The sequence below is a fragment of the Pundamilia nyererei genome, unplaced genomic scaffold, assembly GCF_000239375.1.
Source record: "Pundamilia nyererei isolate P.nyererei 1_Seehausen unplaced genomic scaffold, PunNye1.0 scaffold00025, whole genome shotgun sequence".
NCBI classification, from domain to species: domain Eukaryota; kingdom Metazoa; phylum Chordata; class Actinopteri; order Cichliformes; family Cichlidae; genus Pundamilia; species Pundamilia nyererei.
Window position 1 is genome coordinate 971,572 of NW_005187426.1, and position 27,150 is coordinate 998,721.

The 27,150-nt window shown below is 38.5% G+C and overlaps 1 protein-coding gene across 2 annotated transcripts in view; it reads left to right on the plus strand.

Annotated features, from left to right (window-relative positions):
- Positions 1-12,142: 12,142 nt before the first annotated feature.
- ntrk3b (neurotrophic tyrosine kinase, receptor, type 3b) overlaps positions 12,143-27,150 on the plus strand; it is a 222,296-nt gene continuing 207,288 nt past the window's right edge. For both annotated transcript variants that reach the window (XM_005727560.2, XM_005727561.2), the window contains exon 1: positions 12,143-12,813. In XM_005727560.2, coding sequence (XP_005727617.1) covers positions 12,572-12,813 — 242 coding nt within the window. In that variant the 5' untranslated portion in view covers positions 12,143-12,571. The remainder of the gene's footprint in view (positions 12,814-27,150) is intronic.

The window sequence follows — 27,150 nt, forward strand, 5'->3', positions numbered from 1 at the left end:
GAGAGACTATTGGCAAGTATAACTGCCTGCATACCAGTGGGATTAATTACTAAAATTTCAGTTTAATTTTGATTAAAATTGAGGACATTTTATGACAGCACAATTTAGTATCTGCTAAACAACTTGCCAAGGATACAGTACATATTTTCAACATACAAGTTATATGCAATATTATGTTTTTGAATTATAGACCTCTGACAAAAAAGAATATGTTAGTCAGATAAGACATTAACAAGTTTAGGGCAAGATGGGAGATCAAGATCTGATGGTCCACTGCATTGAATACAGCAGTGAGCTCAAGTAATACAAAGTCAACAAAGTCACTAGCATCAAAAATGTATAAAACATAATAATGAAAAATTACAACGACAGATTCTGTGTTATGATGATGATGAAGTTTAAAATAGATGTAAAAAAAAAAAAACCCCACATGTATGTATGTATAAATATATCCCGTATATACATACGGGATCCTCAGCCCTTCCCATGAGAGTTGCACGGATGCCCCTCCAGTGGTCCTCCTTGGGCTCTCGCACTCTGGGGCCTCTGGATGTCTGGGGCCTGGATCTCCTCCGTGCCTGCTTCATGCCCTGGGGGACAGGGCTATGACTCTCTACATCCTCTTGCAGACCATTACATGTGGAAACTATTTGAATACAAGCGTGCTGATCCACACAGGTATGCACATGGATGTTCACTGCTCGTAGACTTGAATTACACCTTTCTTGGCTGCTACTTCAAAGCACATTGTGCGCTGTCTGTCCTGCATGCTGCACAACAACATTGAATATTTAGTATTTACTGCTGTTTACACTTAGCTAGATTAATGCGATGGTGTTGTGTTTAGTATGTTGCTTTGGTTTTTTTTGCTTGTTTTCTATTCTTTCTCTCTCAACAGGTGATCCTCTTTTCCTTCCTCTTTCTTTCTCCCTTTCCTATCCCTCACTCATGTCTGTCCCGTCTGTAACAACTGAAAATAAAATAAAATAAATAATAAAAACAAAGGTCGATCAAATGGACCAATACGGCAATGCCACGACGATCCATTTGGCAAAATAAATCCATTGGGTATCCTTGTTGGTCTTCAGACAACAATTCTGACGGCTAAAGAACCAAATGGGACAGGCAAAAGAAAAAAACAAAACAAAAAAAACCAAAAAAAAACCCCCATACATACATATATATCTACATACATATACAATACAATGCTTTTTTCCTGTTCTTGTTTGTTTATATTTTCATAATGAAGCAGAAATCCAAAGAAATGTGAAAAGAAAATACCTAAGTTTTAAGAAAGAAAATTAATTACTGGCAAATATGACAGGGTTTGCTCAGGATGAACACTGCCAAGAAAATAAATTACCATGTTTCTACAGATGGTAAGTTTTTTCTTTTCTTATTCACCTGTAAAAAAAATATCATACAAATATACATGCAAACTACCAAGAACAATGTGGGTAAATGATTTAATGGCTTATTAGAAAGATTAAATTTTGACTAAAATGTAACAGAAACAGTGCAGTGTAAGAAATGTCAGCAAATGAATAACAGAGAAAAAAATTAGAGAAAAGGTTTTTATTGACTTATGTTGTGCAGAATACGCTATGACAGAAGAGACTATTAGCTGATCTAAGCTCAAATTCCTTGTAAGTAATACTGAGAGCCGATTTGGAGTTACAGCATCAGAGATTGTGCTTAGTGAAAAATGTACAATAAGATATCAAAAAGAGAAGATAAATCAGCAAAGAACCAGGAAAGCCAAACCTTTTACATGATGTTTTTGCTTTGTTTTGTTTATGGATCTGGGCACAGACAATTTGAGATTATGGGATGTCAGCTGCACTCATCCTAACAGTGTGCGACTTTTGTTTAGCAATTTCTGTAAATGTGCTGCTGTCTTATCACTTTTTCTACCAAGAAGATCACAGAGGACTTATTTTAAACCAGGCTTTTTCATAAAAGAGAAAAAAAGACCAGCCCAGAAAAGAACCATTGTGACAACAAGAAAGTTCGACGTGCAAAGTGGCTACAAAGGAGAAAAAAAAGAAAGAAAAATAAACAGCAAAGAAGTTTTATTCTGGAAAGGCTTCAGTCGGTAGCCAGCAGGGTCAGACGCCAAGCCAACAGAGATCTTTGACAAACTCCTTTTTAAGTCAGTAGTTTATTCTGCTAACAGACAAACTGAGCTGCACAGCTTCAGGGCTTTAGTTTAAAAAATTCCACATAACAGTCCTTCCTCCATGGACTCGATATAACAGCATTTTTCAGCTGTGGAGGAACTATTGTTTTAATTGTTGCACTACTACCTGTAGTGAGACACAGCTCATAGGAAATGTTTTCCAGCTACTCTCATCAGCCATTAACATCACCCACAATCCTCACGTCTAGTTTAAAATCTTTATGCGCTGTAAGTCAAAGGCAAGTGCAAGAAAAGTGCACTATTTAAATACGGGTATTTAAACTCAACAGGGGGCAGGCTTTGTGTGTCTACTTTATTATGATACTCTCTAATAAGCCAAAGTACTTTTCTGCACTATTTAAAACTACCACTTGACTTTGGTGACCACTTATACTCACACCGTGACTACCTTCATTTCCTGTGCTATGACTACAATATATTGTAATTTCTGAGGTCCCACTTGAAAACTCTCAAGCACTTATCAATTTCTTCTTTAGCTGCAGTGATGTGAAAAAATCCTTTGTTGAAGCAAAAAGGTTATCCAATACCAAAATCACTAATTTAAAAAAGCAATTGCCCCCATGAACTTAATAGTTGGTTGTGTCAACAGCAGCAACCAAATACTTCTGATAACTGGAGACCTGGAGTGTCTGACATTACTTTACAGGGATTTTGGCCCTGACGTCTTTGCAGAACTGCTTTAGTGCTCCCACACTGGAGGGTCTGTGAATATGAACTGCTCTTTTCAGCTCCCACAACACCATCTCAATGGGGTTGGGGTCTCGACTTTTACTAGCTGCTCCACACTTTAATCTCATTTCTTTTAGGCCCTTTAGAGGTGGACTTGCTCCTTTGACCTCATGTTCTCCTTCAGGATTTTTAGTCCGAATTCATGTTTCATGTTTCCCTGAGTTATGGGAAGTCACCGTGGTGCTAAAGCAGTAAGGGACCTTTACAACATTACAGTGCTTTCTTCTTCTTTTGCTGCTATGATGTTCTTTCTGTGGAGTTGTGTGTTTGGAGTATGCCAAAAACACCTGTCAGTAAGCTGAACTGCTTACTGACAGGTGAGTCAAAAAGGCACTCTTTCTCAAAGTTTAAGGGTCATCGCTATCCAACATGGCAAAATTTAGCTGAGCCTCAATATTTTTCTGAGTGAGCAACTGGTTTTTGTCTTGCTGCTCTCCTGTAGAGTCTTTTTTGCCCAGTTTCTATCACAGTGGAGTCATGAACAGTGACTTTTTCTCTGATATTGTAAGGTCTTTACCCTGCAGTACAAAGTGCCTTGAGATGACTAATGTTATTAATGGGTGCTATATAAAAGAGATTCATATAAATTGCCCTTTATTAAAGTGATAGAGGCCTAAGTTCCTTGGATGTTTTCCTTGGATCTTTTGTGACTTTCTGGATGATGTGTTCTGGAGGAGGTCAACTACTTATTCGAAGGTTCACTGTTGTTTCAAGCCACATTTCTAGATCATGTCTCTCCCTGAGGATCTGTGGAGTCATAGAGCATTAGAAATAGCTGTTTTACCCTTCACAAACTGGTGTATTTCATTCACCTTTGTCTTTGTTTCTCTTTGCTTTTCTTTCTTTTCTCTTAGTGGTAAGAAGTTTCAGCCAACTTGCTTTTGGAGAAGTAAATTGGCCTGGGTATCTATAATAGCTTTGTTAGTACTTTGTTGGATTGTATTTAAGGATCTGACATGGTTTAGTATCAGAGATACAAAAAAATGATAAGAAATTACGATGGCCATAAGTGTATGTGCCCTGTCATTTATTTTCAAAATCTTACTCAGATACCTTGAAAATAATGGGTTACAGTACGGAAAAGGAGGGAAAAAAGCACAGCTTTGATATTTAAATAGCATTATGTTTTAACTCAGTATCTAAGACATAAGTGTCTGACCTATACATAGTAATTCCACATGGGGATGCTTCTATACATATTATGGGGACCCCAAAGTGTCATCCCTACAATGCACACGCAGCAACCATTAAGTGGTCTTAAGAAGTATACCCTAAGGTGACTTAATGGAAGTAAACATTATGTTTTTCAGTTTCTTTTATGTGTTCAAAAGGAGAAATGCCAATAATACGTTTTACTAATACTGTTATTATTAGCTTCACTTTGCCAGGAATTCCCATTTAGATGAAAACTCTTTTACAAGAAAGATCTGGCTAAGTTATCAGACATGAGTCGTAAACTCAAAACAACTAAAAAATACTCTAAATACAACATAATATATGAAATAAAAATACCCATAACTTTACCATTACTCTGACTCTGTAAACATCAATAACCCACAAACGTCAAAACAGAAAAACACATTTTTGAGTTGAGGGGGCTTTACGCAGGAACTATCTATACATCCTCTTTAACTTCCTACATAAAAGCACAGATCTAGAGATGTTTCCCAGAGTATGAATTTATCAGCTAAAAGATGCTTTTTCTAATTTATGCAAGTCTGTGAATATGAACGGAACATGTGCAAAAAAAAAAACCAACTTGGTTTTTATAGCAATGTTCTGCTAAACTTTAAGACTTGCCTACTGCTCCTTTCTTTGTGGTACAAGAGATCTGAGGGCATGTCCTCTTTTAAGTTGCTCAGATTGGAGACATAGCAGAACACTCCCACAACTTAATTAGTCTTCAACAAGTCCATGCTCTGCTCATACAGCCCTTCATCTTCAGCTAGACTCTTTGAAGACTGTACAGTTTCATTGGGTGTTTCATTCTAGCAGACTAGCTTAGCAGTAAAGACGTGTAGGAAGTTTATAAATGGTTGATCAACCAAAGCTTGGTTTTGTTGGAGGAAGTAAGATGGAGGCTTTTTTCCAGGGTACGTCTCCTCTGTCACCTGGTTGGCCTTTTTAGTGAGAAGTAGGCCACAGCGAAGATACAGGTTTTATAAAATCTATCAACTGCTCAGAGAGGTTTAATGGAACAAGAGAGTGACAGTTCCACTCATTCATTTGGCAACGGAAGGCTGTCATGTGTTTGATAAGGTATTTCATGATTTTTTTTTTTCAAACTTCACTAATGGAAATATTTCAAAGACAAGGACAAATAGAACTTCAGGATGGAATCAGGGGATCGGGAGGCATCTAAGGAGCCAGCCACATTTTCATAGCACTCTGGATGACACTTGAAAAGACCATTCTCGAAGGGCTTTCATATCTGTTTAGTTTTTTAAAAATGAAACTTCATCTTGGATTAGGTCAAAAAGACTATGACAGGTGGTTGTCACAATCAGCCGGCCTTGTGACAAAAAAATCTTTTAGAATGCATGAGACAATTCAAACAGAGCTTTCAGATTAACTTTAGAAGAGATTAAATGTGACAAAAACAATTTCACTTTTTTTAAACGTAAATGATACATTATAATAGTGAAATTGTAAATGAATAAATAAGTTAAATAAACCCAAAAAAAATGCTTTTTAGCATAATATTTATTTTAATTTTTTTTCCTTACTTTGGATTAGTTTGAATTTTTTATCTATTACTTTTTCTCTTTTATTTGTGTATGGTTGTCACTCAGTACATAGTTTTCCCCTTGGACTCAATATACTGTGAACGTGATACAAATTGATTTTGACGGGCAAAGTTGAAAAAAAGGTGCACTTGGTTTGCACCTGTATGCAGCACTAGCTCAGAATGGGACATGGGAACACTTATAAAACGGATTCATTTATAAATTATAATTGATCAAAATGTATAAAAATTCACAAAAACACACTGAATGAGCACATTGAACTGCACATCTCTGGAATGGTTATTCACTTTTCTGAAGATCATCTGTTGTTGCTGACGTTTATTTCATATTCTGTCGGCTATTGCAGCTTATCATCTTTATTGCTACTAATAATGATTAATTTAAATATTTAAATACTTTGGAAAAGCATAACAGCCTAGTTTCAATGTAGAAAAGTAGTGACTATAAGTAAAGTTGCACAATGAAAATTGGATTTGTCTCTGTGTGTGTGTGTGTGTGTGTGTGTGTGTGTGTGTGTGTGTGTGTGTGTGTGTGTGTGTGTGTGTGTGTGTGTGTTTACATGCAGACAATGCTGTCTCTCACCAATAAAATTGTGCATTAATTTAATGTAAGCTGTGTCATTAAAATGAGGACAAGCTGTGTTTAATGTTGTCTTCCAGAATAAACTAATATTGCTTGACTGTTCTGGATCATTAAAATGTGGTAACAACGCAAATGTAATATTATGTCAAAGAGTCAAAAAGTGTCTGCCCATTTCCATTTCTGTCCAGCCTTCCTAAAACTCAAATGACCAACTATCAGAAGAAGGAGAGAACCAAAAAGATATGTCTCTTCAAACAATTCATAATGTTGTGATACATTTTTCTTCTAGTTGAGAGAAGGAGCTTTTGTCCTTAGACAAAACTAGTGACTTTAGATTGTGTATTTGAAAATGAAGTAGTTACACCCAGTAGTGGAAAGTAGCAACAACATTTACTGCAGTGCTGTGCAACTGTTAAGATATTTTTTCCAAGAGGAGCCCTCCCCATAAAACTCTGCCATTTATGCATATAGAGTACAGTCTGCCAGGAGTCAGGCAATCAGCTTGAACTCCATTGCATTATACACACATAACATGCCTCACTCTCCTCAAATCATATATCAAACACACCCTCTCATTATAAGCTCCAGAAATTCCCATCTATACACTCATAAGTATACAAAATTAAAGTTTGGCATCTGCGCCAAACTCCTCCTATATTCTTTCTGCTGCTGTAATAAATCATTTCAAACATAAATGATCTGACTGAACTACAAATTAATTAGTAAATTATTATTAAATTCCTGTCCTATCATTTGTCACACAGTGAGCCTATTTGTTCGGGCCTCTGGACTGTCACAGTGCCTAACAATCATCCTTGACTACACACAATAAAACCACTGACAGGTAGAGTGAATAACATTGATCATCTATTTGCAAAGCTATGTTCTGCTAAGGATTCCTGTCTTTCATGTTTATGCCATTGACGTGTACCACCCACTGCCACAGCCAGTGGCATTCCCCAGTGTCAGTGGTCTCCCCCTACAGGACAATACCCCCACCACACTCTAAAAGTTGCTCAAGACTCGCTCTAAGGCCAGGGTACATAAGGCCTGGGGACCAGAATCTACCTGGCAAAGACTTCAATCCAGCCCATTGGATGGCTTTGGAAAATAGGAAGGAGGGCATATATTTTGGACTCATACTACACCAAAGTAATTAAGTTATAGATTTCTGTATTTTAAACATTTACTTCTTACAATTTAAGCCAAAGAGCCACACTGAAAGATTTTTTTCATCTACTAATACTACAGCAGAATTTCTTTATCATGCAGATAATGTGAAATGCACCCTTTAAAATGTTCTTCTTTTTCTTAAGTGTATAGTTTAATTTCCCTTTTCTGTGACAGAAAGGGGAGTTTCACTGGTTCGGCCCACATAGGATCATAGGTAGTGTGCTATACGTGGCCCATGATGTAAAACGAGTTTGACATCCCTGCTGCTCTAAGGACATCAGGTCTTTTTTCACTTCGAGGTTTTGATCCAGTTTCCAGACTTTTAAGACAGAACATCCTTAAGATATCCTGAAGCGAGTGTGATCCACTGAGGCCCAACAAAGGAACCTAAAGAATGCACTGCCAGTGTCCTAAAAGCCACAGGACACCCTCAGAGGTCATGTGTCTTTGAAAGATGTTCAAACAATTTTCATTTAATCTCACAATGTTTGGTACGATGCTGCACATGATAATCCATCAAAATTTCTAATTTTGTAATTATTCCTCCAGCAAATTTTATGTAGGAGGAAAACTTTTCATTTAAGTTGATATTATAAAGAAATGCAGATAATACTTCCATACTTTGACTTCTTTGCTGCCTTCTTCAGATAAAAAAAGTTAACTCTCTGGTTTTTAAACTATGTATATGTAAGTTGCATATTTGGGTATGGGCGGTTGTATAATAGAGAATTTTTTTTCTAAATTGTTATGTTGAATTAAAGCTTCACAAACCAAAAGCCAAAACACACCGAGTCAAGCTGGAAAAACTTCCAAGAAGGCTTTTATAATGAATGCTCCAATGTCTGGGTTGTAGTATGATGAGTCAGTTGAGACGGAAGGAGCAGAATGAGATGTTTGGCAAAGCTAGAGCTGAGGGAGCAGGAAGACGACGGACTGATGTCTGAGGCTTGGCTAATGTGGAGTGAAACCAGAGTGAAAGCAGGTAGGCAGGTGGAAGTTACAGTAGTGGAACTGGAATGGGAACGCAGAGCTAGGCTGGCAGGTGATGTCATTAACAAGCCTAAAAGCAAGAAAGCAGAATTAGACAGAATTAGATGCACATACACACCCACACACACATGCACAAAACTGACTGAACTGAGTATCTCTTTTAGCCTACAGTAGTTGGCAGAACAATCTGGTGGGAATGACTGTAGAGCCATGATAGATCTCCTGTGGGGTGGTGATTAATGGGCTACAGGTGTGTCTCCTGATCGAAGCAAAGCAAGAAATGCAGGAAACTAAGAAGCCACACCTCCATGCAGAAACACACTTTTTTTTTAAATTCCTCAGTTTGTACATTCTTAATAGCTTTCCTCAGTTCTTCTCTTCATATCTTTTTCCTCTTAGACCAACAGGAGAGGCAGAGGGAGAGACATGATGGAAAAGGAGTTCAGGGTAGGAGTATAATGTAATATTCTTGCTTCTGTGGTGTGGTAAGTTTATCTATAATAATAATAATAATAATAATAATAATAATACATATACATATACATATACATATATACATACATACTTTCATGCATTTGATGTGAAATGAAGACAAACAAGGGCTAACAATAAAGGAAATCTATAAAGATTAGTTTTCAACAGCCACTTGAAACAAAGCACTAATTCTGCCAGCTTTACAGGCTGAGTGAGGCTCTTCCAAAGTTCCAAAGAGCTACAATCTTAAAAGCATTGTTGCCTCTGGATTTCAAATCCAGATAAGATGATTGGAAAGGTTCACCATTTGAATAAGGTCTCAGCAGCCCTGACATATATAATATAGGTGCCTGACCATATGTAATTAGCTTATGTGGTTAGGCTTAACACAAATGTACAGCTGTGTATCATCAGCATAGTAATGATAGGATTGCTATACTATGGCTTAAGTTGTTACTTAGATTACATTTGGTCCAAGGACTGAACCTCGGTGGACCCCGAGGGAAGGAGGAGCAGATTTAGACATAGCTATTAATATGAATTCAGAATTGTCTGTCAGATATGATGAAACCCATGTGAGAGTAGTGCCAGAGATGTGACACATGTAAATAATTTATCAGTTACAATGTCATGACCATTGGTGCCAAAGGCTGCAGAGAAGCAAAACTAAAATTAAATATTATAATTGAATAGGAAAATCATTGGTAATGTTTTGATGCATGCTCAATCATCCAGGTACGGTAAGTAAATCTCCAAAGGTTGATTCTGTTCATCTGGACGTAGCGTTTTCAGTGGGAGAAACGTTTCATCACTCATCCGAGTGACTTCTTCACTCTCAGCTGACTGCAGGTTTCCCCAATCTTATAAACAGTGCATTTGCATAATGACTGAAAATAGCACTGCTGAAGGAACAATGGGCTGGGAGGTCAATTCCTTCATCATAATTATACAAATTCTCATGACCGTTGATCAACAACCGCTGATCAAAGGCCACTTATCAATGGCCATGTATACCATTCACAGAGAGTTTGGGAATGGCTGCAATCACAGCATTGTAAGATGGTGACAGATGTACCCTTAGGCCCCCTCCTCGATTCAGAGATGGTCTTTCCCTTTTCACGTAAATGACCTCCTTGACTCCGCGCTCAAACCAGCATTCCTCCCTGTTGAGGATGTGCACATCCTCATCACTGAAAGAGTGTCCACTGGCCTGAGGGTGTAAATAGACTGCAAAGTCCTGGCCTGACGAGGTAGCTCTTCTGTGTTGTGCCATCCGCTTCGCCACAGGTTGTTTGGTTTCCCCGATGTATAAATCCTGGCAATCCTCCTGACACTTAACAGTGTTAAGTGTCTGTTTGTGTTGGGAGACCCGATCCTAGGGGTGGACAAATTTTTGGTGCAGCGTGTTTTGGGGTTTAAAAGCCACAGAGACACAGTGTTTAGAAAAAATGCGTGTCAGCTGTTCTGATACTCCTGACACACACGGGATCACAGGTTTTCGCTTAGGAACAGAATCAATCTTTGGAGATGTAATGTTTAAAAAATATGGCATCATCTGTCAGTTGTTTTGTTAGCTCAATCCCTGCTGTGTTTGTTTTTTTTTGTTTTTGTTTTTGTTTTTTTTAGATGCCATATTAAGGAAACAATAGTCATTACACTAAAACATGCTGGGTATATTATTAAATTAAATTCACATCATAGCAGAATGTAATAAGATACATATACTGTATTTTTAAATCACACTGGTATACACATGGACAGTGAAAGGCAGAAAGTTCCTTTTCAGCCATGCAGCTGATCATCTTGAAAAACTGAAACTTGCTCATAGAAAGGAACATCTAGGTAGAGTTCTCCTCTTGCAATGGTTTGTATATTCCAACAGTGTTTCACACCTCTCCTTGATTATAGCTCCTTCAGAATGTTTCCTATCTCCTTTCTTCTCTCTCCTCCAGATGCAGTTTAAGAATCCTTCAACCTGGCATAACTGAGATTGATTTCCGGGTCACAGACAGGAGTAGTACGACGGCTGAGAGGAGAGACAAAAAACAGAGAAAAAACAAAAGCCCACAGAGGGGGGCTACAAGACAGACATTGAATTTACAGGGAGAAAAATAATTCAGTGAGAAAACAAAGGGGGGAAAGTGAGAGGTACAGGGCTAAAAATGAAATCCGATTTCTAGTGTCAAATTCTGCATCACTCCAAACTGTAAAGCTCAAATATACAGTTAAATTAGCAATAAAGCACAAATCATTATTTGAGTATATACTCAAGGTAGGGATTCTGTTTAATTATTCTTATACAATTTGTTTACCTAAGGGGTAATTGTTTCAACCTGCAGTATTTTCCAATAATGTGGCTCTAGTGGCTCTGTGAATCTTCAACTGGGAAAAGCTATCAAGCTGGATATTTCAGGAGACTACATTCTGTGTTTACCTAGTCAGGCACAAAAGCAAATGTTTAAAATGGAAAATCAGAGAGCTGTCACTACTTGCCCAGCTGCTGATACTGTTTTGTCTGAGTCATAGTTTCTTTCTCTCGCTAGTATGAGCTATACAGCCATAGTGGGCGCGTGGATGGAAAACAGCCATGTTGAAATTATCCTTCAAAGTCACTCAGTGACTCGTTTGGGATGTTTGAGCTTCACTGTGCAGAATGATGTACTGCAGAGTTTGACACTCAAATGCTCTTTTTTACATCCGTTGGCTGAAAGTGGAAAGTTTCTCCTAAGTTCACCTAAAATGTGACTTTTGGTGAACTTTTAATGCCTGAAGGAGTTCAGCTTGACTGATGAATGCTTGCATATTCATAGGTTCTGAATTTTTTAGTCAGGTGGAGGTGTAAATGCCATTTTAAAAATTTCTAACTAGCTATGTGAAGATTTTTAATGTAAAAATATCCGACAAAAATGACCATTTTAAGTGCATTGGGTGTTCTTATAGAGGTAATCCTCAGTAGCTTCTTGGGGGAAATGTTTTGGGAATTCTTCCAACAAGTGGGTCTAATCTTATCTCACGAATAAAAAAGATAACATAAAATAACAAGAAATAATTTATCTATCAATCCTTCAGTAAAATCTCTTGCAATTTTTTTGGACATAGAATCAGCTTATCGCCCCTGCATTTTTACTTTTTAAACCTTATATCAGGCTACATGTTGCTCTGTAGTCCTGCAATCCTTGTATAGTGCAGTTGTAATCACTGTTGATTGCATGCAGTTTCTGCAGGTGTCAGTATGACTGTAGCCGGTAGGAGGGACTTGATGCTCCAACTTCTCATTTTGTGTCTCTCTGCTCTCTAGCCAGTCGTCCTGGTCCTGCTTGGAGAGAGGCGACGACGACATCAGAAGCACGGCATTAAGGGGAACACCATGCATCGTGTGCTGTCAAGACGAGTGGACGCTCACATTTTTTCGCTTTGTTGTTTTTGATTTGCGTTATTTTTGTTGCGTCTTTTCTTTCTTTCCTCCCCTCCTCCTCCTTTTCACCCAATCTCTGACGCGCAAGGACACTACAGCATCCATCCACGGCAGAAACGCTCGCATAGAGCATCCTCTGTATAGACGCACCAACCATCCTCCTCCTTCCTTCCTCCCACTCTCCTGCTCTTCTCTTTTGTCGTTCTGTTCTAACCCAGAGGACATCGGGACCTCTTCTATTTCCCCACTTTGCCCGGAGACATGGATCTATGGTTTCATTCGATCCGGATTTGCTGGTGGAGGGTTTTGTTTCTGATGAGCATTTTCCAGGACTATCTGAGCTCCATGCTGGACTGCCCGCCGACCTGCAGCTGCTCTCAAACAGAGATCTTTTGCAATAAGTCCGACAACGGCAGGTTTTTCCCTTTACTCGCCCTGCAAGATACTGGGAGCAATGGGACCAGCGTTGACATAGCGGAGTTATTCAAAAACATCACCTCTATGTAAGTACATTGTACGGGTTGTGCCGTGCGTTTCGGAATCATTGATTGATCCCATTCCCTGTATGTTGCTTTCTTTGCATTGATCCGACTTGTTGGCTGATATTTTTTTTTAATTCTTAGACTTTTTACACTTCTATTGGTCTCCTTAATGCCCAAAGATCCCCAAGCCATATTTGATAAATGGTCTTGAATGGAGGGTAAATGCGCTTGTTTTCCCTCACGTGCCCAATTAGTCAAATCACTTGCAGCCTAGCAATAAATTGCTCGGTCTTGAACCTGGGCAATGAATGTCGAATGTGTCTCTCCCCCCATCCCTAGTGTGTCCCCATAAAGTTGCTCCTCCGCAGCGGCACCGCAGGCCTACACGTCCAAATGACAGAAGGATGTTGCGGAGAACCTCACATCACCCATCCGCTTGATTTCCGTCGTCATGTACAGCAACTGTTCTGACAGATTGTGCTAAATGAAACAGAAGTAAATGGCGCAGTAAGGTCAACCAGTTACATTTTGAGCCCGCATCCTCTGAGAACGACGCGACCTGACAAACTTTATTGTGTCCAGATTATGCGGAGCGGATTGGGATGTGAAAACGTCACTTGTGGCTTTTTCTCTCCTTTCCACAGAGATGGACATGCAGAAATATTGGTTTCATAAAGGCTTTGCTCAAAACAGAGGCGCTATGTATGATGACGGCAGACTACCCCCCCCCCTCCTCCCTCTCCTCTCCACCACCACCCACCCACACACCCCCAGAAGTACATTCTCATTCTGCATCCTACACCCCCTCGCTCTCCTCTCTCTCCCTCTTTCTCTCTCGCTCTCTTTCCCTGGCATCGATCCTCGCTGCTAACATCAAAGCTTTCTTTCTTGAAAAGTCAGGGGAGGAAGAAAAAAAAAGCCGAGCTCGGGCCTTAAATAAGACCTCTGGTGTCGATGAAGCTGATTTGCATATAAAGTAAACATCTCCCGTTAACGCACTGGAATTCCCCGCACGGTTTCCTCCGCGTCGTCTTACGCCACAAAGGACTTTTGCTGTCATCAGTTTTGGTATCCCGTTTACCCTTTATCCGTCTGAGGCAGACAACTTATTTTGTGACACGGTTCATCGCTTCCCCGTGCCGCTAGAGGGTAGCCTGGTACCCTCTATAATCTGGGAATCAAGTGCTGTCTTTACAACACAGGAGTCATTTACGTGACTGTTTTATCGGGGGTACTTTTTCTGTAAGGAATAAGCACAGGTTTAAAGCTCGGCTGTATTAAAAGGAAAGGAAGGAAGAAAGGGTCAGAGTTCACGGCGCACTAGTGATTAGTGTGACCCTCGAGTGACCCTCGTATAAAGATTCCTGCTCGTTTCACATTTATCTCTCCTCTCATCCACTGAAGTCAACAACCTCTTAGATTTCCAGTTAAAAATGCCAAATATTCAGTTCATACCAAGCACAAAGTCACGCATTGATCGACTTTTTTGCCTTTGAGAAAACCTAATGCAACTGACCCAGGACTAATTGTGCATTTCATGGCCCCTGGCCAGCTGGCGGCTTTTTTTTTTTTTTTTATTTTGGCTGCTCAGTATGGATGGCAACCTCCACTAGCACCACCAGCAGCTCAGTAACAGCATATCAGCATATACTGCCCAGTGTCACATGGGCTAACACGTCTGATTTAGCTGTGCATTCACACCACGCAGCAACAATAATTAGCTATTTAATATATAGTAATTACTTTGTATTCAACGATTGTAATCATTTATGTTAAAATGCTACAGCACAATCATTTATAGCATCTCTACAAACATGTATTACCATAAATGATGTTCAAAGCTCAATGCTAATTTATTATCTGGCCAGAAGGTGTGACCTTAAAAAATAGTAACTGGTGCATTGTAATAAAGAGCACTCAGAGACTGGGGCCACATAAAATCCACGATCCCTTCTCTTTGCAAGTGGGGAGATACATGTGTTTTGATGACATGAATTCTATTTCATTCATCTCAGGAAATATTCAGAGGTGAGGGGACAATTTATGGAGATAGAAAGCTAGAGTGAGGGCTCCTAGCTGGAACTGTGGAGGGGATGGGTGGGTGATTGGCCAGCCAAAGAAAACTGCCAAGTCCAGATAATAGTTTTCCCAGTTCTCGCACATTAGAAATTCATCACAAGAGGCATCACTGCTTGAAGTGGATAAGATAAGGCCTTGCTGTTATACTTGAGGGGGAAAAATGGTTCTCTGAGAGCAGCTGAAGCATTTGACGGGTTTGTGTAAGTGTGGCTCTGAGCACAGGTGCGTATTTGTTTTCAAAATCCAATCAGCTTTTCCACCTCGAGTGATGACATTTGGTCTCATTTTGTTTTGTTTCTTCTTTTTTTCTTTCTTTTTTTGCTGAAAGTGTGGTTTGTAAAGGAGAGGCTAAAGTGTCGGACCAATCTCTATGGTCATTACTGCGCTGTCAAACTGCTAAACGTCTCCAATGTATACTTGGAGAAAAATCACCCTTGCAACCTCCCCATCTCTTGCGTACTTAAGCTGATCCTTAAATTCAACAATGCATCCATGCAATCACTGTCATTACTGGAGTTGTTGCAAAGCGCTGAACTAAAGCCGTATTTCACGGCAGACATTTTGGCTTGTAATTGCAGGAAAAGCACAGACTTCAGTTATATTAATGATGCGTGCATTGCACTTAGAGATGATCCTGGTATTGTGCATGCTGGCTGACTAGGACAGCTTATAGGAACCTGTATTGTAAATGGATAATTAACGATGTCTTTAATTCCATGGACGCTTGTCCTGCTGTGGCACAAAATGTCTGTTGTGAAAAAAATCTTTCAATCAGTTTGCCACTGTGAAGGTAAAAGTGTGAAAGGTCCATCTTTGATTGTGTGATAGTAATCAACCTATGATCTTGCTGCAGTTTCAAAGGTAGTAGAAACATATTCCCAGTCTTAGTTACAAACAGTTCATTAAGATATGAAAATGATATGAAAATGAAAACTGCAAAGCCCTAAAGTGCTGAAATGTGATGTCTGCTGTGCACAAGATAAAAGCACATCATCTGAAGATTTTTTTGAAGCATCCGTTTTAACGAAACCGTTGGTATGATCTGAAATTTTACAGATAATTACCAAGTTCCCTATATCTGTTTGCAGTGTTCAAGTGTAGCATTTTACAATTTTCTACTTCACTTACTTAAACATGAGGGGACAAAGGTAATGTTTTCCAGATTCTCAAAATGTAGTTTAAAGTTGAACTGCTTTTATATGGGTTTATGGCACTGTACTGTATTTTGCATGTCTTAATCCTGTACGGGTTTAGTATTTGTCCAATTCTATTTTTTTATATCTCCAAACATCTTTAAAGACACATAGCACATGTAGATTAAATAAGACGGCTCTGGTGTGTAGAAAAAACCTACAAAAAGATTTTTTTAAAAACCAATTTGACTCTTTCTCCTCTGTTAAAACAAAACTCTGCATATTTTTGTATTTTTGGCTTAAAAACTGTATAAATAGAGGTACTTCATTGAAACTTCAATTGTCAGTGAATAGTGATGAGCAATTTTAAAGTCAACCACCTAATTCTGTTTTAGTTCTCCTTTATCCCATCTTTAGACACCTTCAAGTACAACCAAGACCTTTGTGTGTCCTGTGGTACCTGATACTGGGATCCTGGCAGCAAATAATTTCCCATGGGGTGAAACCCAGCAATTAAGATGTGGTTAAAATACAATCTTTCGACTTGATAGAGTTTTACAAAAATATTCCACGAACTGTGTAGGAATTAAACATTTTTATGCACACGGCCTCATTTTCAGATGCTCAAGTATAATTGACAAACTAGCTAAATCTCGTTTCTTCCCATGAAATACTCTGCCAGGCCATTACTGTGGCCACATTCAGTTGCTGCCTGTTGGTGGGTCTCTCTGTGTTTAGTTTGGCATGTTTGGGTTGAGATCTGGTGTGTGACTTGGTCTTTGGAGAAGATCCCATTTCTTTGCCTTTAGAAACTCTTCGAGTGCTTTTGCAGTATGCTTTGAATCATTATCCATTTGTACTGTGAAGCACTTTCCAATCAGTTTTGCAGCATTTGACTGATTCCGAGAAGAGAGGATAGCCCTGTACATTTCAGAAATCAACTGTTTTCTTTAATATGCAATAAACACTATTGACCTCCACTGCCAGGCCTCCACACTCCACTCGCTGTACTTTTCTCTTCCAGTCATTCTGGTACAAGCCAATCTTGGTTGTCCAACAATTTTCTTGGACACGTTTTCCTGGTGAAGTCTAATCTGGCCTTCATGTTCTTGGGTGTAACCAGTGGTTTCATCTTTGTTGTAAGCCTTTTGTATTTCTATTCATGAAGACTGTCCTGATTGTAGACTTTGACCCTTGAGCATGTCCTTGATTTGGCTATCTCATCCACTTGAGTTATCTTATGGTCTTTTGGATTTGTTGGTTTTGCAGAGCTGGCCAGTGCAATGGAAAATGGCCTGTATTTGTATAGCGCTTTTACTAGTCCCCCCTAGGGACCCCAAAGCACTTTACACAGCCAGTCATCCACCCATTCACACACACATTCACACACTGGTGGAGGCAAGCTACAGTTGCTTCTTTTTAAGAATGTACCAGATTGTTGATTTGATCTCTCCTAACCTTTTTGCTATCTCTCTGGTAGGCTTCTTTTGGTTTTTCAGTAAATGATGGCTTCCTTGCCTTGTATTGACAGTTTTTTGGACCTGATATTGAGAGTTCCAGTGAAAAACGAAATGCAAGTTCAACACTCGAAATCAATTCCACATCTTTTATCTCCTTAACTATTCCTGGAATTGTAAGAGAACAGGCCACACCTGGCCTTCATGGTTTTTTTTTTAATTTATTCAGTTACTTATCTTAGTATCTTTAACAGATCTAATTTTAAGTAGTGTAGAGGCCTGGTTATTGTCATGGTTGATTTGTGTGCCTAGAACTGTTCCTGAACAGTTTTTTCAATGTGTTGGGGTGCATCGTCTACCTTGGCAGACTATTGACTTGTAGTGTTGTAGTGTACCATTAACTGGCTGGGACCCACCCAAGGGTCCTAAATAGAACATATCTTTGTAATTGTGGGATTTTTCTTTTTTCTTTTTTTTTTTTTTTGAGATTGTAATTTTCCATTAGAAGCTGCATATTACGCAGTGATTGAGAACGCGTTCCTATGGCACAATTGTGATACCATTTTTATTGGAGGTCGAGACTATAAAGCTGATAAACTGTGTATAATTGAATTTCTTCACAAAATAGCAGCAAAAACCCCTTCAGTTTTTCATGGATAGGTTTCAAACATCCACACGGAGATTTAAAACGTGTAATATTTGTTTTAATGTCACACCATATCATGATGTCTTATGATGTCATTCAAATGCACATTTTATGATGGGTTTTTGTTTTTATTGCTGGCAGTCATGTTGTCTCGTGTGAACGTAAAAAATCCAACATCCTCTATTTGCCTTTGAAATGAGAAGCCTCTTCCACAAGTATTATAGCATCAGCTTCTTTAATGTCAACTCTTTCTTCAATCAAAGAGATTTATGTGGATTGTAAAATTGCCATCTGTTTATCTGCAAACAAACTGAGAGTCCCGCACTCTTAAATGATTTACTGTTTATCTGCTTCGCAAAATGCAGCTTGAAGTTTATCGTTTAATATCTCTGAAATCTATAGGAATGTGTGTAGTCTCATTTTCAAAGTCGAAAGCCCTTCCATCATAATGTTGTGTTTATCTTTATTAATCTCGTTACTTGCAGCAGGGGTCACTTTTAAATGTAATAAGCTGCCATATCCAGTATTTATTTAAAAACTTTATGTGGATACTGCCTTCTTACTTTTTCAGTTTTTAAAACAGCACGGCTCAGCTTTAAACTATCGATCTTTGGACAACTTCAAGTACACATTTTCTATGAAACCAGCTTACAGATGCTGCCAAAGAAACCTGAATTATACAGCAAGGTCTGCTCAGGTGGCTTGTGTAGGCTGCAAGTGTCCCCTGGTTCAGACACTGTGTGTTACTGCATTACATAAACTCAGCGTTTTCTCTACCTCTTGTAGCTCATGTGCAGCCCACAGACTGTGTAACTGTAGCCAATAGCAACTTCAGTCCAGATATATCCGCTACAGAGATCTTGTGTAAGGCTTCTGAATGGGAATTTGATAAGTGAACATTTGTAGATTTTTATTGAAATCATTACAAGTGGAGTATGTTCTGTTCAGCTGAGCTTTTGGAGTATCAGTTGAACCCATATTGAAAAAGATCTTGTACATTGAATCACCTGTTTTGAGGGGCACTCCAGCATTTTAGGGTTTGGCTTTCCATTATGTTGGAGGACTTAAAGAATGATTAAAATCAAAATCATAAGCAACGATCTACTAAATTTTAGCTTGTACTACTAGTTTAGCTCCAGAAATAGTAGAACACCCGTTTCCCATATTACAATTTCCTATTATGTTTCATTAGACCTTTGCTAAATGTCGTGTCTCTGCTTCCAGACTTACTGACATTTAATATTTGTCTCAACATTATTATATCAGCTTTCACATTCTGCTTATATCTCGTTGTGAGGAGTAAAGTAATTTTTAAAAAATGGATAGAAAAGAATGTTTTTATAAAGTTAGCATTTTTTTGTCATGGTCAGTGCATTAGGACTAAACGTTTAAAGCCGTTTGTCCCAAATCATTTGGTACAAGACATCAGTTGTTTATCACCTGTGAGCTGCTAATACTATAGACGCTTGTAGGTGCTCAAAAAAGGTAAATGCTCAGCACCCACACCCAAAAACCACAATCTGCATCACTAGGTAATATAAACATTTGAAACAAAAAAGAAGGTGTACATCTTAGCAACATAAGAAATTTACAGGAAAGATCAACACATGCACACACATGGACTACAGATTGTTCTCAAGTTAGCGCAAGCCTGAAATTGATCTGTTTACAGGATATGATAGGGCAGTTTGTATGAGTTTCACTACTTTGGTGGTTCCAAAGTTTTCACCCTGCCACATTCACAGAACTGCAACCTGTAGCTATTAGGGTTATGTTATGCTGATTTTAAGAAAAAATGTATAATTTCCTTAATTTTATATTTTAACATTTAACTGGATTAACTATTACAGTAATAATAGTTAATAATTAGTTAGTAATATTTTTTTACTTTAGTGATATATACCACAAGTTTATTTCTCAGCCTTGCAGCTCAATTTAAAGAAGTAGCATTAGTAAAAGATAAGAACAATATCCATGATGGGAAACATGAGAACTAACAGGAAATCAAATGAAGTTTTAGACATTTTATAATGTTGTCTGTTTTACTTTATAAAAACACCCTTGAATACTACAGTTGATGAGTTTCAGATGTTTTAAAAATTACTTTATATTTATGTCTGTTTGGGAAATGGTAGATGACTACCTGTTTCCAAGATTCAGTAAGCTGGAACAAATGTCATAGGGGTTTATAACTCCCTGTAATATGGAATGTCAGATGTATGCAGTGGCGTAGAACGGTACACACCTTCCTTCTCACTGAGAAACTCCTACCTTCCTTCCCCTCCTTAATTCTGTCATATTTATTCATTACCTTTGGACGTTACTCCTCTTTACCCACTTCTTTCTCTTTGTTTTCTTTGTGTTGTGATGTTTTGATGTCTGTTTTTCTGATGCCCAGTTCACCTGACTCTGGTTGTAATTTTGATTTATTTTTTTTTGTCATGATCATATTTCACTTTGAGGTTTCCATAATATTGATTTTGTTTTATTATTTAGGACTGAGAATCATTTTACAAGCTTGCTGAGGCTTCTCTTTGTGATCTGTGTTGGTATAATTTGAACACACAGTTAAATTCTGCCTAAACTTCTGTTATTAGCACATGAAGAACAATGAGCAGAGATTTACACCTGACACCAGCCTTGGAAATCTACTCAGCAAATATCACACTGTATTATATTACCGCACCATTTCTGCACCGTTACTCCCGATTTCTTCGCAAAGTGGTTGATTCATTGACTCATGATTGAACAGTTGATTTTTAAAATATACATATTAGCATGTAATTCTTTAGGCTTACTACTTATTCCCAAACCTTCCTTTCTCCAACCTTTGTTTTATATTACAGAAATTAGGCAAAATTATATGAATTTAAAATATTATATGAATTGTTAAATATACTGCGTACATTGTTTATTTAAATACAATAAATAAAATAAAATAAATAAACTGTGCAGTATGGAGACGAGAAGACAAATGTGATATCTGAGTCTTAAAAAAAGTAAAGCAAAAGTACTCTTACGTCATTTTCAGTAATATTAACTACACTTTTTTTTTTATTACCATTTGAAAATAACCATGACGATTTAATTAATCACTACAGGGGTCTCGCTTAACACAGTTCCTGGCCACACTCTAGACACAAAATTTCACAATTACAAGGATCAAAGTATAAGTACAAAATAACAGAAACAATGATCACAAAACTACTAAATTAAGGTCTTGCAGTATAACAGTGTGCTTGCTGTTGTAGAGGAGTATAATATTGCTGGCAATGTTCTAAATGGCTTTAATTCCCCACTGCAAAACAAGGCTGTGCACGTCCAAGACTAGTTTGTTTTCAGTTAAGATAACTGCTATCACCTGAATAAGAATCTATCATGGATTTTTTTTTTATCAAGTCTCTTTAAAAATAAAGTCACGTGACTGCTGATGATCCTCTGCAGTGTTTGTTTGTTTGTTTGTTTGTTTTGTTTTTGCAAGCAACATTAAGAAGATTGCAATATACCTTCAATTGGGTTTGGGGCTGACACTATCCGAGCTGACACTGATCAAGAGTCTTGGGTCCAGTCTGGACACATTGTCATCTCACCCTTCATGCTCAAATCCACACCTGCACCCATTTTTTTCAACATGCATATCTTTGCACTTTGGGAGCAAACTGGACAACCCAGAGAAAACCCACACAGACGGAGGACGAACATGCTAACTTCATACACGTAGGCCCGAGGCATGTTAGGACCCTGAGCTAAACCATTGCAAATGGTCAATATAGAGATTTGCTTTTTGGTGTTTAAAACAGACGCACAAAAAACGGTGCATAATAAGTGGCCTGGTGTTTGATTTAAGAGGCTGCAATCTGCCCACTCAGCTACAAAAATAACTTCAGTATTTTAAAAGCAATTGCTGCAGTGGCTGCAGCACTCGGTGAAAGTACAGTAGCTGCAGCATAGATGCAACAAGGAGGACATTTTGTCTTCTTTTCACAAGGGGCCCTTTCAGATTATTGCTCTGTCATCAGCTATGAAATGTCAAATGAAGCTGTTTGCTTTGGGGGTTTAGGTGATCTGACAACCTTTAAAAAATCTTTTTATACCTTCAGGCCTGCTGTATGATCATCAGCGTCATTACCATTGATGCTGTTTAACCACCCAGGGCAGAGTTGCTAACACACGTCCTGCCAATTGGTCCTTACGATACAGACCCCCTGCTGCCTCCGCATTGCGAGGCTCACCTCAGGCAGTGCACGACAGGCTCCTCTGTTATAAGCATATCATCAAGTTTGCATGAGCCTGTCTTTGTGGAAAGTAGGTCACGGCTGCCATCTGAGAATTGGGAGGAGAGAGCGGCGCTTTCGTTCAGATCCTCTGCATGCAGAGTTTCTGTGAGAAGACCCGGCCATGTGGCTGACCCAGCTTCTCCCACGCCCCCACCACCTCAACTCCGGCATCTGCAGGCAGCCCTTGCGCCTTAAAAGATGCATACTAATGAAGCACCTTCCCCCGCTTTAACAATCAAAAGATGCATTGAGGATAGAGGGGTGAAAAAATACTGAAGGCTCTGCTGTTTTAGCCAGGATTAGAAAAACCCTTTAAAGCCTTGCAGCAGCGTTCCAGAGGCTTTCTGTTGACATTTAGTTGAGCTTCTGTTTTCTATACAGCAGATTATGATTCAGTGTCACCACTGTGTGCAACAGTTTATGATGTCAAACTTGTGAGATCATCTCTCTACCTATTTAAACTGAAATTTGTTCCAAAGTGGTATTTTTTCCCCCCTTTTTTAAAATCAGTTTACATGCACTGCTTTTTGCTGTTTTATTTGTTCCTAAGGTTGCTTTGTGAATGATCACTTGTAAGGAACGCTTATCAAGCACCTGCTCCTCTCAGATATCTACTTATGAACACAAGACAAGTCAGTTTTATGTCTAATTAGGTAACATGAGCTTTACTGAAGCTTTATTACAGTTAATCATGTTTAAACATGGTATCTGCAGGCTTAGTGAAGCTACATTGAAAGCAGCATTACTGCTAATTCCTTCTTCTGCGTGATATTGATGGATGATTCATAGTGTGGGGAGTTTGTGTGATGGTGGTGGCTTGGAAACTGTCTTTTTTACTCTCTGTCTCTCTCCTCTCTCCTTGGTACTTCTCTAACCAAAACCACACACACACACACACACACACACACACACACACACACACACACACACACACACACACACCATTCATTTCCTTAGAGATAACCTCCTCCCAGGTGAGGATGTATGTCTGACCCTCGCAGTGTCCATCACGATGTGTCGGCTCCTGTAGAAATGCCACCTTCCTTCCTTTTCTCCCGAAACCCTAATAAGGCTTCTGCTTGTTATTCATGTGGGATGTTTAGTGTTTCAAAAAACATCAATCATGTATTATCAAGTAGGATGAGTCACCCCACTGTCCTCCATGTCAGCGATGACTGGCAGAGCTGTGTGAATAATGCAGCTGTCTCGATTCTCACTGAGCTTCAGCCATGTTGTCCTACACGGTGCGCATGTTGATGGGTGCTATTCAACACCATTCTCTCTCCTCTTTTGTGAAAAGGGAAACACTTATTATTACAAAGTTCTACTTTTAAAACAACTTCTTCATCTAAGTCCATATTTCATTCATCTGCTGTCCTATATCGTTTGAAATTTCACCCAGATGTGTCTAAGGAGATTCACTTGGAGGTTCGAGCTCATCTCAGCTTAATACTAGAGTAATCCTTATTTTAGTTATGTTTATTTTTTTGGCATTTGTAAGGCCACGGCATTTTGGTAAGCTCTAAATGGGCAAAATATTTATTTATTTTCATTACTTGTTGAGGACTTGTTGGCTCTTTTTTCCTGACAAAGCACACCAGTATATTACCGAGATAAGCGTGCAGTGAGGCGCCCTTTCCTGCCCGCATCTGTCCATCAGTTTTCTCTCTGCACAAAACAGCGAGATGTGTTGAAGGCAATATGTGTGCTAATGTTTGGTTGGTAAACACTCATAATGAATTATTGGCACTGCAGTCTCGGCTGTTTAGCTTTGACTACCGACGTCATTGGCGGTAAGGACATAATAAAACACAGCAACGCAGATGTTCCCTCATATTTCCCACAGAGCAGAAGCATGCACCACAGCGGCTTCTTTTTATCGATCGCCTAAGATGGTCTGATATCTGTATTTGCTCTGTTCTGTAGAGTATCGGTATTGCACTATATCAAACTATTATGGACCTGGCACACCATTCCGCCATGCTCACCAGTTATTCTCAGTGAGCTGAAGGCTCGGTAGCCACCCAGGAGTTGAGTACCAAGAGGGTTTTTTTTAAGACCCCTGACAGTGCTTTGTGTGGAGGCTGATGAGAACACATTAAAAGTAAATGGCCCACTGAGACTCAGCTCTTCCTCCTCCTGGCTCCCTGTTGCTGTAATGACCTTGTTACTCCAATCAGAATATCACAGTCACTCTCCATCTTCTCTCTTGGACTTAAAAAACTCATCGTTTTAAGAAGCTCCTGACATCACCCTCTCTTAGTGCTGAATCACAATTCCTCTCTCATATTTATCTCCCTTCTCCAATATGCTCTCTTTTTGAAGCATAAAAACCCATAGCCGTTATTTTTGATATTCAGCTCCTTTAGTGGTTCCTGTCCCACACATACGCCAGTGTGACAAAAACTCTACAAATTAATAGAAGTTTGTGGATTTTGTTAAATTCAAGTGGAGCCAAGCTAGCTTGTATGCATAACAAGCTAAGTAGCTACTTGCACCTTCATCTCTATCAAATATGTCAGAATGGTATCTGTAATTCTCTGCAAGAAAGAAAACAAGTTTCTTTACTGTTAATCCTACCAAATTAATATATTATATATAGATAGACAAAAGTCAGACTCTGAATTATGCTAAGCTACGTTAGCCTGCTATTTCACTTGTAATAGTCATCAAATGTAGCGTAACCAATGTTATTGTGGCTCTATATAATTTTTTTAAATCTAATTTTATTTTATTATTTTGATAAAAATAATTAAGACGTAGCCAAGCTTGTGTCTTCTACTGTTAAGTTTAAGTTAAGTTAATTAAATCACACAAAGACAGAAAACAAGACACTTTCCTGTTAATAAGTAAATATTTTTTTCTTGGATAAAATGTGGCTTTCTTTTGTGAAAATGCTTCTAGAGATTACTTCATGTAAAAGACATCTTTTCCTTCAGGCTTTCTAAAACTGTTATGTTGATTTTTTTTTTTTAATTGCACTGTAAAAAGATAATTTAAGGTTCTTTTATTTATTTATTTTTTGTTTATGTTTGTTTTTTATTTTAATACAATGAAATGTTACTAAAATGGAAAGCAAAAAGAATGATAGGGGATTTATTCAGGAAACTGCATCTCTCAAACTTGCCCTTTGTTATTTGCTTAGTAATCCGGATTATAGTTATTCAGTTGCATACCAAAATTATGAAATGAATTGGGAGGGAGAGCATTGCATTGTTGAAGGAGCTGAATGGACATATTTTTGCTGCTGCTATGACTCGGATTTTCTTTAGAGATGAAGAAGAATGTGAAAGCAGAGACTTCTGCATAAGGATGTCTGCTGAAAATTGTCTTGCACGTGATTAATAATCTGGGACATGGGATATCTGAATTAACAAACAACCTTGTAAGTGCAAATCCACTTATTATGTTATTTACTAGATGCCATTTATGCAAGATGATGCATGAACTTAATGTGGTGCAAAATGAACTATTATCAAGTGTATTTAAGATTTATTAGCGTGTATTTTTTTCCAAACAGTTGTCATTGATTATAGTGCAGAGCAGAATTGTGCATTGCTAAGTCAGTAACAGACAAACATTTAACAAATTTTGACCTCACGCAGCCATAATCAGGACACAAGAGATTTCAACAAATTTCATCATCCTGTATTTTATGCACTTCATGAAACACAGGGTCTGGTGTATAATTAATGAAAAATGCTGGGCTCCACATTATACAAGTCAATGTCAGTGGAGTCAACGGGGCTAAACAACAACAACAACAACAGCCGAGAATGCATACATTACCAGCAGCAGTGGCACCTGTGGGAATTGGATTAATTTAGGACTTTGGCAAAAAGCTAGCCTCCATGTGTAAAACTCGTGTCTTTTCTTTGATGAGACGTTGATGGAGGAACTGGACGGCACATCACTCCAGAGAAGTACCTTGCGTCTGCAGCTGTCTGTGTTTGACATTGTGAACTGTAGCTGCTCTTTTTTTTTTTTTTTCCCAGACGAAGTCATCACCTGTCAAGCATCACTAATGTGTTTATTGTTGCTGGAGAGATTGTCTCGGCTCCACAGAGAAACAGATTGTCAGCATTGTGCAGATTTCTGTTTCTGTGCATTGTTTTATTTTCTTACATATTTTTTCTACTTTTAATACAGTATAATATATAGATGGACTGAAATATATATTAAAAATGCCAGAAAACCAGACTGCGTGACTTCCTTGTCATTTGGAGTTCATTTTGTTTTTCAGTTTTTCTGTCAACTTTCTGAATTGGTATTGCATCTTATCTGGAGTCACTTTGCTTTTTCTTTGTTATTATGATCTATTTTTTTCAGTTGTTTTGTAGTAATGTGTGAGTTTTTTGTGTATTTCTACGATAATTCTACATTTTTTGTGGGTGTTTTGAGCCTTATTTGCAGTCACCTCACATATGTTGTTTGTTTTTTTTTTTGTGTGTGTTTGCTTGTTTGTTTTGTGACTTTACACCTAGAAGTTTAACATTCATAGACTCTGAATTGGGCTCCCCTGACACATTGTCCCCTGTTCAGTAATACATGCATTTGTATCACTCATGGCATGTTCAGTACCAGTTGTAAAACAAGCACACAGAGGTGACAGGAGACTGCCAAGGCTTCATGTCTGGAGGTAGACTGATGAAACGAGTCCTTAAGTTACCTTGTCTGGGTGGACAGATTAGAATTGGGCTCACGAACCCTCATTTTGATAAAATACTAAGTGTGTATTTTTGTAAAACTGTGTGTGTGTGTGTGTG